Source organism: Ctenopharyngodon idella, chromosome 15 (genome assembly GCF_019924925.1).
Source record: "Ctenopharyngodon idella isolate HZGC_01 chromosome 15, HZGC01, whole genome shotgun sequence".
In the NCBI taxonomy this organism is placed as follows: domain Eukaryota; kingdom Metazoa; phylum Chordata; class Actinopteri; order Cypriniformes; family Xenocyprididae; genus Ctenopharyngodon; species Ctenopharyngodon idella.
The window spans coordinates 7,449,116-7,463,555 of record NC_067234.1 but is presented as its reverse complement, the minus strand read 5'-3'; the positions used below and the strand labels follow the sequence as shown (position 1 = coordinate 7,463,555).

Sequence of the window (14,440 nt, the reverse complement as noted above, 5' to 3'; positions counted from 1 at the left end):
GCAGGAAGTCATTTGACTGGCTGATTTTAAAACATATGCCACCTCACTCAGCTCTCTCCAGTCCTTCACTAAAAGGCTCAATGTTTGTGCCTTCCTCATGAGAGGATATGGAACGGGGTTGAGTCACATCAAAAGGTGTGGATGAGCTGTGATAAATGTCATGCCGAGACTGAGAAATGCATATTGCCATCAGTCAACAGGTAGAATAAACACAAGGATACTTAAGAGTTCTAAAAATATGAGTGACATTCAAAAACAGTCAAAACCACATTGCTGAAAGCAGAAAGAAAATCTGGCATACAGATTATTAATGAGTTTGAGCATTTTGTTTTCTCCAGCATCAGTTTCAAGCATGTGTACATATGTTCTCAAAAGAGTTGAACTCTGGAGCAAAAACAGTGCAAATAACGTGTCATGCCAAGAATAACAGGAACATGTGGCTCTCGCCTCAGCTGAGGGTTAAAAACTGTCAGTCCTTCCGGAGGTAAAAAACAACTGAACGAAAGGACAAGCTTTTGTTTACCTCATCTAAAAGCCAACAGCATCAGTCTCAAGAATGATAAAAAAAAAAGTCTATAAGAAGAGAATATTTATCTACTTGATAGATACAAACACAAATGAATTTAAGTCTCTTAAGCCTAACCTCTAACAGTGTGCATTTCAAAGAAAATAAATTTGTCAGCACAGGCAATTTATTTACCTCAGACTTTTGGTGGAAGTCACAATTATAGCGCCTGAACTCCCACGGCTTAGGGCTCCAACTGCGGGTCTCCCCTAACACAGCCATCCTCTGTACTTCCGTCTCACTCTCTGTTCCCATTCATAAGTGCCACCGAGACACACCAGCTATCCCTCGACTGCACACACACACACACACACACACACTCATACGCGTGTGTTCTCGATCTGCCACATGCGCAGCAGCGAAGAGCAATGCATGAGCAACAGCACACGCACCGATGGGGGTGGCTGAGGGAGGTCTTATTGAATTAGGTTCAAGCAGCTACATGCTGTTGCGTTCACGTGTGTATGTGTGCGTGTGCCCGAGCTCACAATTACTCGTTCCGCTCTGCCTTGCTCACTCCTTTGTTCTGCAACACAGCTGTTTATCCTTTTCCCCCGCTCTCTCTGTTACAAGTCTCATTTACTGCATTATTGACACGTTCTCCAAGTCTCTTTCCTTTGCCAACATGCAGTTTTAGACAAAGCAACGTGTGTTTACACATACATATGTGAGAAAAGACTGAATCTTCACTTACTGTAGCCCGCATCTCCCTCTCATCCAGCCACAGCTGCTTCAACAGGCTGGCTGATATTTTAAGGTATCTGGTATCTGGTACCCTCCCGGGGGTCCGAGCCACCCTTCTCCGGCTTCACCCGGTGCTCATGAGATTGGAAGGGCTGCACGGTGTGTTCGACACATGGGGGCCTGTGTGAACTCTTCACCCTCTTAAGCAAAGCGAGAGGAAGGGATATAGGTCTCGCCTAAGTGCGCTAGCTGGAAGCCGTTCACAAGATAACAGGAGCGAAGCCCATGTTTGCGCTCTCCCTTTCTCTTTTTTTTTAATCTCTCCTCCTCTCTCTGCAGTAGATGGATGACTCTCCCTCTTCTCTCTCTTTCTGGCTCCAACTCTGCCTTGCCACCACCGCCAGTCTCCACGGCAACCCCTTCAACAAATAAGCCCTGGCGATGTCCGCAGCGCGCCACCAATGAGGAGGACAGCTAATCGGCTGTGTTCTGCTCACGAGGGGAGGAGGAGAACGAAAAGGAGCGAGGGAGGAAGGCCACGGACGAGTGGATACAATTGCTCTTTCCACAGAGGGTTTGTAATTCTCACCATTCCCTCTGTGCCATACCGGCATTGACTCGTGACTGTTCTGTGGAGTGTATGTGTGTGAAAGCGAGTGAATATGGATGTCGTCCAGACTTTACAACCCACCTTCAGGTAGTGCCAAATACCGGACTGGCATGGATCCAGCAATTAAAAACAAGGATGGGGATACTCAAGTTATCCTCGACTTCTATGTTCTGCATTTTTCTTTGGTGACAATAGTGAGGGGGCACAGAGCGACACACTCATTCACAGACAGACACTCATGCATGTCCTCCCTCCCCCTTCTATCTGTCTTCGTTCTATTCTTCATTCACTGAGCAACGCTGCTTCTATTAATACAATGATCGATGTACAAGGATATGAAGTTGAGGTAGTGTATCAGCTTCTTTTATGTGGAGGAGCACCTCAGCCCTCACCTCTATTACAGCAATGTGTTTTGGTCCTCTCGCTGCAATAATCAACATGGAAGAGAGGTGTGAAAGGTAGATACATGAATAGAATAAATGACACCCCTGGATAATATGAACATACCTGTTTTTTTTTGTTTTTTCATTTAAGCCTGTAATACTTGACACAGACGGAAGGAAAAAATGACTCAAGTTTCTTTGACATTTCTCAGACTACAGAAAACCATTTTTCCCAGGCTAGAAAACTTCCTCTTAAGATGGGAATGCCCGAAGGCAGAATATTCTCAAATGTGTGGTACAGTCAAATCCAGACTAATCCAACAAGAGATTTGCTTTCCTTAAAGACATAAGAAAGAGTACATTGGTTGGTTGTCTGAACGACTAGTTGGTTAATGAAACCCTTCAAAATTAAACCAGTTTAGTGTCAAGTTTGGCAGACCCCGGTCAGACACGTCCCTTAGCAACATTAGCCCTTCAATTGGGTAACTGACAAATATTCAACAAATGAATATGCCTAATAACTAGAATCCAATTGGTTCACTCGAAGCAGAATCAGTATTATAATAATGATTCTGTTGATGCGTTCCTTCTGTAACGTTAAGGTTCTGAAAACAGTTTGATAAGAAAAAAAAATAATGTTATTTTTTAACATTTTTTATTATTATTATTATTATTATTATTATGTACAGCATTTTCTTTACTCAAAAAACCCAAAGAGAGTCTTAAGCCCTGGGTATACTTCACTTTCCGCGCCCGGACGCGCCTCGCACGCAGTCACGTCTGCGCATCTTTTAAAGTATACTAAACCACGGATGCGTGCAGACGACCGAGTTCGACACATGCGCAGTACAATTTTTCCTATACTCTTTACTAGACATTGTGTCATCAACGGGACATTCGCTGGGCAGGATCGGAGAAGAAAAATAGTGCATCCACCATTGCAACATAGTTCAGAAGATACATCAAGAGAACAGGAATCAAAAACGATGGAGAAGGCATGCTTCTGAGTATACTCGTCTTGTTTTTGAAATCGCTCTTTACACACTCTTCTTCAACGACTGCACATTGTGCTCAGTACTGTGCATATTGCGACCTAGTGGACTCTTCTGTCCTGCTTGCACATGCGCTGTTGCACACGCACCGTCCGCGCGGTCTTGAAATTTGGCCTGCACGCGGACGAGGTGTGCGGCCAGCCGCGAGCCCTCCGCATGACGAAAATTGTCATGCGGATGGTGCACGAATGCGAACGGCCGAAGTATACCCGGGGCTTTAGTCTGGTATTTGCCATCTAGTCACACACAAGATTTTGGCCAAAGGCATTAAACAACAGGAAAAACTGCCAGTTAAACGGTTTCAAGTAATTTTTCAAGATATTTTAAAACGTTTGCTGTATGGTTTAAAAAAAAAAAAAAAAAAAAAAAAAAAAACACATGCTACGCATATAAAATTGTGTTTTTGAGAGAAAAAAAAAAAGATAAGTCACGTATTAAGTTGTATTTTATAATTACATTTCGAAATAATGTAAAATAGCATATCGGTAAAAATTTTTTTTGCAATGTATTTGGATGCTAAACTATTTATTATGCAAACTACAGGCTTTGTACTTCACTCACTTTCCAATATCTATGTAAAACATCATCCTTCACATGCGTAAAAATGTGCTTGGCATAACACCACAGTAGAGCTGTGGTCATGCTGAACACCAAAGATTGTACTACAGACCATTTCAATTAAGCAGTGCAACTTTTTATGTTTGGTTAACGGTTTTATTTTGATAATGAACAGGCTGTAATGTCAAGTTATCAATGCTAAAATATGTTATGTATAACCATAAATGACAGACTTTTTTAAGTTGTTTTCTCTGTTATAAGGAAAAAAATTAAACTGACTGCGTGATCAGTTTACTTTTTTTCCTTATAACAGTGGAAACAACTTAAAATAGTCTGTCATTTATGGTTATACAGATAAGAGTAACTCCAGGTACACACATATTTTGTATGTAGTGCGTACAGTATGTGGTGAACGGCCATGTTAACAGGTTAGAGCATTCACACTGCATACGGATATGGTAAAACCCAAGAGCTCTTGCGTTCCAAGAGCGGTGCGTCTGCAGCAGTGAAGCAATCATTTCCGCACGAGTCTATTTTGCTGGGCTGCATGCACTGAATTAAAGTGACAGCGCATTGTTCACATAAAAATAAACATGGATTGACAAGAAAATGCAGTAATTTCACCATAAACTCATAATTTAAACTCCACTGTGTTTCAACTCATGGCTTGTACAAGGAAAATAACACCATACCTTACATTTAGATAAACAAGACAACATAATAGATGGCACTTTTCTCTTCGTTGAGGTGGAAAAACAAAGTTTTTTATGACCCGCAGGATTTCTTGTATAAAGAGTTAAATGCAAAAGAAAAGGCATGAGAGTCGGCTGTTTTTGTCAATTGTAAGTATTAATTTAAAATGTTTGTGATTTTAACAAATATTTAAATGTTTTGCCACTTGCTTGAGCAACTTAATATATTCTATATAGAAGTTATGAACTGAATATGTTTAAATTTAGTGCATTTAAATCTGAATAGGTCTATGAAATATTGTATAAGAGAATCACAATACTGAGAAAAAAAAAAAAAAAAAAAAAAAAAAACAACATTTCCAGTAACAACTTCTGGAAAAAAAAAATGAATAAATTTAAATAAATAACATTGTTTCTGGATTGCAGCTCCGGATCAGTTGTGGACATATGTGAAGACACAATGAGCCCGTGCTGCATCTGCACCGCATACGCACTGCAAATGGAGTATGTGTGAACCTGGTGTAAGACATCATTCGAAGCTGTAAAGGGTTTACTTTTATTTGTATACACTCACAATAAAAACAAAACATTGTGCTTTTGTAAAAAATAAAGAAAACACATGTTTTGTGCTTTCTGCCATCTCTGTATTCTTTCCATAAACTTTGGAGCACGTCACAAAAATGAACTGAAACTCAGCATATACTACTAGTCGCACAGTTTCTTTCATTTTGTTAATCTGTTAATTATTTAAGTGAAATATATTTCACATATAGGCAAATTTATTCCTTTTATATATTATATTATTTTATTCTGTTTTTCCCCCATTCACAGAAGCGCCGCAGGTACATGATGTGACATGAATCCTCATGTTCTGTTGTTTATGCTGCTATTTGCGCATGTAAAACTAAATCCTTTGAAAACAAATCGATATTTTTAAATGGGTTACAGACACTTATTCATTCTAATTTAGTTCAATTCTAATTTAACAATCTTGTCGATTAATGATTAAAGATCGGTTAACGGCATTGATTATTGGTCAGGAAAAAAAAAAAAAAATGAAATGAACAACCCTTGGTTCTACACTATCCTGCAAATTTCACTGGTTTCAAAACACACACCATGCTGCATATTACCTGCCATTCATTTTCACTTAAATGTAATGCTTTAAAGGTTGGTGACATATCCTCAGAAAAACTCTAATGCCAGCACATTGCCATTGCAACTTAACTATTTTGACTTGACACCTGAGAGCGCGCGGACATGTCCCCCACGTTGGATGTATCGTAGTTACATTTGCCCAGGCTGTTCTATTTGAATTCATGATTGGTTGACTGCCAAATTAAAACATTAAACAGAATGACAAAATAATGTTGTTATTAACCAGTTAATGGCAATTTCAAATAAGCATTTCTGTTTAGAACGATTAAACTTGATTTAGTTTGTTTCCAGTTTTTGTTTTCGTTCTTTGAACCGGTTCAGAGCCCTGCTAATAATTATAAGCTTAAAACCCATCACAGTCCTCACAATAAAATCTACAGACTACACAACGATAAGAACAAAACTCAGTAAAGGCGATTTGATGTTCGACAGTAATTGTCTTTAAACTGATTGTTGACAACAGCGAATTTACTATGCTATGGAACGTCACGATGATGCTGCTACATTTGCATTGTAAAGTTGTCATATCATGATGCACCGTTGCCTCCACAGTCAGCTCAGTAAAACCCTCTCTACACCTATATGAATAACCATTAAAATATTAAATTATCATCCTGACTTATCCTAATACAATACCACTTCTACCCATCTACTTATTTTGTCTCTGTACACATTCAAGCAAACTGGCAGCCAATTTCTTTAATATGTTCAGACTATAAATTGAGGCAGTAAAATGTCAGAGATAAGAGATTTAGTATCCAGGTGGTTGAGTGACAATGATTTGCACAAGCAAAGATTAGAGATGGGAACATTGTTGCTCTAATGCGTCACGGCCAGGCTGAACTTGCCGGGTTTAGGCACAAGGCCATCAGGAGGGGGGAAGCGAGAGTGATTAGCAAACACAGCTACAGTGGTTAGCGCTGGCTTTATTACCCTGGAGATGGGCCAGTGGTGCTGTTGCGTTCACGGCTGTTAGCAACTGACGTCTGTGCTTCTCCGATGAGTCAGGGCTCAGGTTCCTCACTATTTGTTCCTCTTTAATTGTTTACCATGTGACAACGTGGCACTGCAGCTGGGCTGACACAAAACAGAAATATGTGACATCAAAGAGGAGCCTCTGGATGACGGTGCCTTGCAGAAATAAGCAAGAACCATGAAGACAGGCTCACCTAGACTCAGGTAAATGACTTCATGGCTGAGGCATAATCTCAATCCTCTTTTTCCAGTGGATTCCAACTTTTCTCTGGTTTAGATGGCACAGAATATATCTCAATAGTCTGAAACTGTTTTGTTTCCTCTGTTCTTAGCATTAATGCAACTGCAGCTAATGCCACACTAACTGAGTTGTGTCAAACACAGACATACATAGGCCTCTGGCACTTTGCGTTACTGTTGCAAAGCAAGAGAACTCAGCGAGCTCTGGCAGAAGAGCCTTACAGTGAGACTGTGGGAAGTATTGATTTACATAGCAAAGAGCCTCAAAGCATTGTGCCTTCAGTAAGAGTGGGTGATGCTGCTGGTCCAATAAGGCCTTTTACAATAGTGGTCATTTCCTCCTCCTCCCTTGACTTGCTCTCAAGGCTGATGTGCCACACAGAGGTATATTAAATATTTTTAGCTTGGCTAAAGGTGTTAGTGGGGAATGTAATGGCAATCAGCTATCATTGTCATTGTTCAGTGCATATGAATTGTAATTACCGGTAGTTCTATAGGAAAAGCTATTTGAAGAGACCACTTTATAACAAAACAGAAAATAAAGGTTTGGATTAAAATCTCTGCTAAATGAATAAATGTAAATGTAATGAACAATAAAGCACTTTTTATCAGTAAAATAAAAATGTGACAAGATAGTGATCTTTGACAGTCAACATGAAGCACATACCATTTGTGCAAGGTGCGACCTTAACCTTCAACGGATTGCAATATGTGCCCCCAATCCAAAGCCTGCTAACATCAAAGGAGGAGTAATATCTGCAATTTGTGTTTCATGAAAAACATTATAGGTGAACCTGAACTATAGGTGAATGGGAGAGAAGCAGCATTGTAAGGAGCCATTATATGAAAGCAACCTCACCCTATTGATCAAACTCCTTTTACATGATGGTGCTGACAAGAGTGAGAATTTTGCTCCATGACAGTGAATGGGAAACGGTTACTCGAGATGACTGTCAGCTCTACAAAGAATTGTCCATTTTCTCTCCTATTAGGTGATAAGTGAGACACCCACAAGAGAGAGGGAGAGAGACAAAGACAGAAACTCATTGCTATGGAAACATTGCTTAGTTCACCAACGAGCACAGGGAGGAGTAACGTGCGTGTGTGTGTGTGGGGGGGGGGTTGGGCGGGGGGGGTAGTGGGGACAAAGGGAAAGATTAATGTTTGGTTCAGCCATTTTATGGTTTCAGAGGGCACGGCTCGATGAATGTCCGTAACTCAGGCACTGCGTGGTATCACGGCCACGACACATGAATCCACCCCCAACTCTGGCCTTAGGCCCAGATGTGCGTCCTCTGTCCACCTCCTCACGTCAGGATGGCATTAAGCAGAGCAGGGATACACTTTGGTATCACCCAACTGACTCACTTGATAAAAAGAGCCTCATTATCCACATCATGGTGGGGGTCATTTCTTTGTGTGCTTAAAAGCCGTGTAATTAGGTAGATTAATGCGTTCCTAAACAAAATGGAGTTTAGGGTTGAGTAAAGCAAACTACCTCACGATATGATGCATATTGTGAAACATGGAGAATAAAACTGCGAATAGAGGCCCAGAGTATTGGTGAGATAGACTGAACCTTCAGAATCAGTTTCGGCATCCCTCTTTGCTTCGTTTTTTATTTATACCTTTTTCGTTCTTCATGTAGGGGTCAAACAAAGTTCGAAATACGTGAGCAGCAGTAAACTGTTATCGAACATCTGACACCGTCAACACTGCTGAGAGCACCGTTTAGATGAATATGTAAATATGTGCTGCATGCTTAACTCTCGATAACAAAAACAACAAATCTGAGAAAACAGCAAACATTTTAATAAAGCATAAAAAAGCATCTGATCATAGCAACGTGGATATGTTTGTTTGCACAAGCTCTGCAATTTGGGCACTCTAGTAAAGTCATGTCACGTTTATTTATATAGCACTTTATACAATAGATTGCTTAAAATCAAGCAGCTTTACCATATTAAACATGAAAAACAGTGTCAGTGTCTCATTTCATCATAAGTACAACTTCATTTTCTACTACCAAGCACCTCTCCAATGTGTTCATGTTTTCACTCAAGGACATCTGACCTCCAAGAGAAATGAATCGGAAAAGATTTCCACATGAAAGAAGGTGAAACCTTCGCGCACATCTACCTATTACATAATTACCACGGACCAATGGTTGTACAAAGGTGTTTAACAGTCGAAGTGAACTTTTCCGAAAAGTTCACTTTGGCAAGCTGTTTCAAACTCCCAAAATGAACTTGGTTTTGGCCTGAATTTGTTCAAAATGACGTCACATCAGTTCGTTCTTCGATTTCACTTGAAGAATAGCGGGGACTTTAGTTTCAGAGTTCTCCTTATTTAGACAACCTGTTACTTTCCTAAGTGAACTGTAAAATGAAACAAGAATGCACAAATAAATACAATTTTAAGAATAAATGACATATATCAATATTCATTATATTGGAACAGCCCTGCATTTACAGACCTAAAAAAGTAAAAATTTTGCCAGCTTTATGCGAGAAAAATGACTGGCTTTCGCTTCCACTTCTTGTTAACATGAAAGAGCGTACGAGACCAAAAAGAAAGTGAATCAAAAACCTATCAGTGCTTTCTGGTCGATTTAGAGCCATTTATATGAGAGGCTTTTCGGCACAACTAAGATCACTCTGTTCTTATCCAGCACAGACTTCCTGCAGAGTGGCCCATTCTACTCTGCTTAGAGTCTTTGCTCTTAAGGTAAGCCTGACTGCTGCTTCAAAAAGCCTCATGCACATAAAACCAAAGTGTTTGAAGACCACATAAAAACCTGAAACGATCCAAGGCAGAGGGTGCAAAAGGCAAATAAATGAAAGCGTAAAAGGCCTCTTGCTGGGAAAAAGGGAGGAAGTGGGGTTCCACCAAATTTTTTACAATGAAGAGAACAGCTGGGCACCTGGGCACCTATTAGTAAGTATTGATAAACAATGGCCTGATTCATCTTGTTCTGGTTCTAGCACAGACAAACAGGCACAGAGGAGAGACAGTTAGGAGGGGGAAATTAATAGAAACTGTGAATCATGAGCATGTATTCCACTTTGCTTTCATGAAAGAGCAGCTGCGGTGTTACCACACTGATATTTAGCTTCCCTCGTTGCAACTGCGATGTCAAATGCACAAGTGCTGTGCGGCACACAGGAAGAGAGAGGAGGGAACCCGGTTGCTGAGTTAGAGTCCAGTGGGAAAGGTCAGGTCAGAGGCTTAAGTCATCATGGCACGTTGTCACTACTGTTTTCGCCAGGATGTGTCACTCGGTCCAGGGTCACGGGGACTCAGGGTTCCTTCAGGTCTGCTGAAAACTCCTTACCCAGTCTCTCTTACACAAACACACCTCATCCGACACACAAACCAGCTAACACCAGGAGTCACTTGCTTTACCTTGAGCTCTCCCTGTTGCAAACATCAAACACACACCTGGAGAGGCGCCACGGTTGTGATTAGTTGTAGGCATAAAAGGCCACATATGAAGAGAAATGCCAAAGGCACAAACAAACAGAGACACACGCGCACGCACACGCGCGTGGTAATTAACACTGAGCTAGCCCTGGCATTTCACACTGGTAAAGACTCATTTGTATTCTTGCACTGCTGTGGAGGCGTGACATGAAACCCATCATGCTATCTCTTGCATATGTGGATCTTGAAAGGTGGCATCTACCTGTTTCCTAACGGAAGAAAGCGTCTGCATCCTAATCTTACTTTCCATTGCGTCTAGACACCAAGAAAAAGTAGAGTAAGGCATTTATATAAAAAAAAAAAAATAAATAATAATAATAATAAATGGTATCATGCTCCACGGAAGCCATTTCTATGAATGACTTTGCTTGGCAATGCAATTCTGCAACCTCTGGTTTTATGAATGAGGAGAGCAGAAGGTGATAAAAATGAACAGGGATGAAAGGGGTCAAAGGAATGGAAGATTGGAGCAGGGGACGGTGTGTATGCATTTTCTGCCTCTTTAAGTGCTCAGTGGACCAAAGGGATAATTGGGAAGGGCTTGTCAGGTGATCGCTGCAGGGAGTTGAAAGTCAACAGCACACTATTAAAAACACGGCCTTGCTGAGCCTAGATAGACTTCCATTACAAATAGTGTGTGAGTAAAACGTCTTCCAACATTCTTCAGACTTGAGGATTTATATCTTAAAGAACCTGAAACAATGGTTAACACTTAAGTGCACTATAATTTGCCAAGCCACAGGTGTACATAAGAGTGATTGCAATTTATGATAACTTCCAATGAGATGGAGTGAAAATCCACTTCCTAAAAAAAAAAAAAAAAAAAAAAAAAAAAAAAAAAACACCACACCAAAATATGACACATTCAAACAAGGTGAAAATGAATCGTAGCTTCTCCTCCTTTGGAACAGCAGTCATGGTCACTTAAGAGAAATCAGCCTGACGTTCATGAGAGTGACAGCGGTAGCACCAAGCCTTGTCAAGGCCACTGACTCTCGCCATGACAGCCCCAGGGGCCAGCGACGGATGGACAGCTCCTCTCCGTGGCCTTTACTCCCACTATCACACGTCTCCGTGCCAGGTCAGGGTCAGTGACGCAAATAATGCCCAGAGCCACAACGATGCCAACACTTTGGGAGTTACACCACTCCTCGTCTATGATGATGGAATAGTGACACTGTAAGCATGTTAACAAAATCACAAAAACAATTGCTGTGCAGCAATAAAACTCACCAAAAGATTAATATTTATGGCATATTGTAATGATTTTTTTTTAAGCAGCATCATTAATATCATGATCTTAAATGCATTATTTATAGAGCTGGAACGGTGCTTCAGCATAATCGATTACGCAGATTGCGTAAGTTAGTCGTTTTTCTTGAAATGCGTCACTGCACTGTTTATGGTCATCCCCAATAATGGAGATTCCTTGGGCATACTACAAAAATATCGAGCCCGATCTAAAATGTGGGAATTTTTAAAACAGAGACCAAATAAAATGGTGCTCTGCACACTCTGTAAAACTGCAATGGCATACCACAGCAGCACAACTATGCAAGAGCATCTGAAAAGAAAACATCCCGGGGCTCTCCTACCTCAAATCGACGAGACGGCATTGTAAGTATTTGGACTTTAATAGTGAAGTTTTACACAGCACTTGAATACGGTTGTCAGTCCCATTTTTTGTGCCTAATACAGCTGTGTTCATACAGCATTAATCTGTGATCGGCTATAATGCTCTAATGCCATAGATATAAATGTAATGCAACACTTTTCATGATTAGTTAACCTTGAGAGCTGTGATAGTAAAAACGTGCTACAAATTTTCAAGAGTGTAATACTTAGCTATTTCAAATGGAAAGATGTTAGCCAATCACAGTTGTGGGCATTTAAAGTGAAGTCTCACAGCAGACACACCCCTTACAACAGAGCGTTCAAATCTAGGGCTAAAATAAGGGTAGGAAAAATGCCTTTTATTTCAAAATTATGATGACAGATACTGCCCTAATGCTGTATTTATTAGGGATGCACTGATACCATTTTTTAAGGACCGAGTACGAGTACCGATACTTTTTTTTCCCCCTAGTACTCGCCAATACCGATGCCTATACATTTATTAATTTCTCTCTTTTTTTTTTTTGGCGATGTTGCAGTTCTCCAAGCACAACACAGTGAGACTAATGAATGTAGGACAGCTTCTTTATTATTACTCTAATGAAAAAATTATTATTTTTTATGTGCTTGTCACAAACTTAAAGAACAAAAATTTCAAAGTGTCCAATAACCTTCAAAGGGCATAATTACCAATATATATATATAATTGTTGTTATATAAAAAGAAATTTACAAACAAATAACAATACAACAAATACTACAGAGATACAAATTAAATAAACTTGTTTTTCAGATACAGTAGGTTTATTTACCATGTATACATTTATTTAACATATTTTGTTGTTTTATTAACATTAATAACAAATATAGGCTACGGTCCCTTTAAGACCGAATCCATGCATACTGACACATATCCTGTTTTCACCCAAATGTTTACGTCCACTTAAGCCATAACCGACTTTATTTACGTGAGATACTCTACATGATGGACATTTTGACAACTATGTGTGCATTTGACCATTCAGGCGCAAGGAGAACTGAGATCGTGCACGAGAGAGAGAGAGAGAGAGAGAGAGAGAGAGAGAGAGAGAGAGAGAGAGAGAGAGAGAGAGAGAGAGAGAGAGAGAGAGAGAGAGAGAGAGGTCTGTGTCATTCAGCGCGATTCCGCCTATCCCACCTTTACTAATCCTAACAAATTGTGATTGAAAGCATGCAGTTCGCAATGTGTGTGTTGTCATCATTAATTTGAAGTATTTCCACACCCCTGAGGCTGACATTGTTTCTGCTGCTGCCATCGGTGTCTCTGTGCATGGAAAACTCTGTCAGTTACGTCACGTGAGGTATCGGTCTTTGATATCGGGTATTTTTACGAGTACGAGTACAAGTACATGAGCTTGGTATCGGGCCGATACCGATACTGGTATAGGTATCAGTGCATCCCTAGTATTTATTTTGGATTATATTTATTTGGATAATTTCTTTGTTTCTTGACATTTCTAAAACTATTGCAAAAGTAAGTCTGAAGTCTTAAAAGAGGCTTGTGTATTTTTTTTTGCCTTCAAATATGGCAACATTGTTGCAAAACTGGTTTGTTTGTCACGACTCCATAATGCTCAGGGCACAAAGTATCAGCATGCCACTAAGTGTTGTTAGTATTGCTAATAAATACAGTAGGAAAATATTTACTGTATTTTAAATCCAATAACTGCTGTTTGGTTACAAGGGAAATATGGCAAAGTCATTTCAAAGTGCCACACTTCCTGCTGCCAACAGGTGGCGCTTTGACTGTAACTGAATATTGGCATGTAGATGTCTTCAGGCCAGGACTATTATCAAACGTGAAATTTGGGGCAGATCAGACATTGTATGCCCAAGTTACAACAACTTCCTGTTTTGTGGCGTTAATCGCATACATTAGCACTTAGCAGAGTGTTGCATGATTTAACGTGTTTCTACTATGTTTGGCACTTCGTGGCATATTGAAATGTGTTTCTGGGAGTGAATTACAGTGTAAAGCATGCCATTTCCTGTTGCCAGCAGGTGGCGCTATGACTAACTGAATATTGGCATATAGATGTCTTTAGACCAGGACTCTTATCACACATGTGAAGTTTGGGGCAGATCGGACACTGTTTGCCTGAGTTACAACAGCTTCATCGTTCATGGCGAAACATCAGACTTTGTCAGGCCGCCACGGACACGCCCTTCAGTGAAAACTCAAGATCTTTGCAATTTAATGTCGCAAAGGCCTTTAGATTAGACTGACCAAATATGATATTGATCTGATTAAAGCTCTAGGAGAAGTTCGTTAAAGTAGAACGTCTGGAAATGGCAAAAACTGACAAAATTTTGCAGAGAAAATTCAAAATATCTCACTTCCTGTTGGGTTTTCAGATTTGGGACCCATGGGATTTTTTTTTTAGGTAT

The 14,440-nt window shown here is 40.2% G+C and overlaps 1 protein-coding gene across 5 annotated transcripts in view; it reads right to left on the bottom strand.

Moving 5' to 3' along the window:
* fndc3a (fibronectin type III domain containing 3A) overlaps positions 1-14,440 on the bottom strand; it is a 98,575-nt gene that overhangs the window by 64,712 nt on the left and 19,423 nt on the right. Inside the window, exon 1 of one of the 5 annotated variants that reach the window (XM_051863889.1) lies at positions 1,260-1,652. The exons of 2 other annotated variants lie outside the window; for them this stretch is intronic. In XM_051863889.1, coding sequence (XP_051719849.1) covers positions 1,260-1,271 — 12 coding nt within the window. In that variant the 5' untranslated portion in view covers positions 1,272-1,652. Of the gene's footprint in view, positions 1-700; positions 922-1,259; positions 1,653-14,440 lie in introns of those variants that run through there. 2 more of the 5 variants (XM_051863891.1, XM_051863887.1) reach the window with 2 other exon arrangements.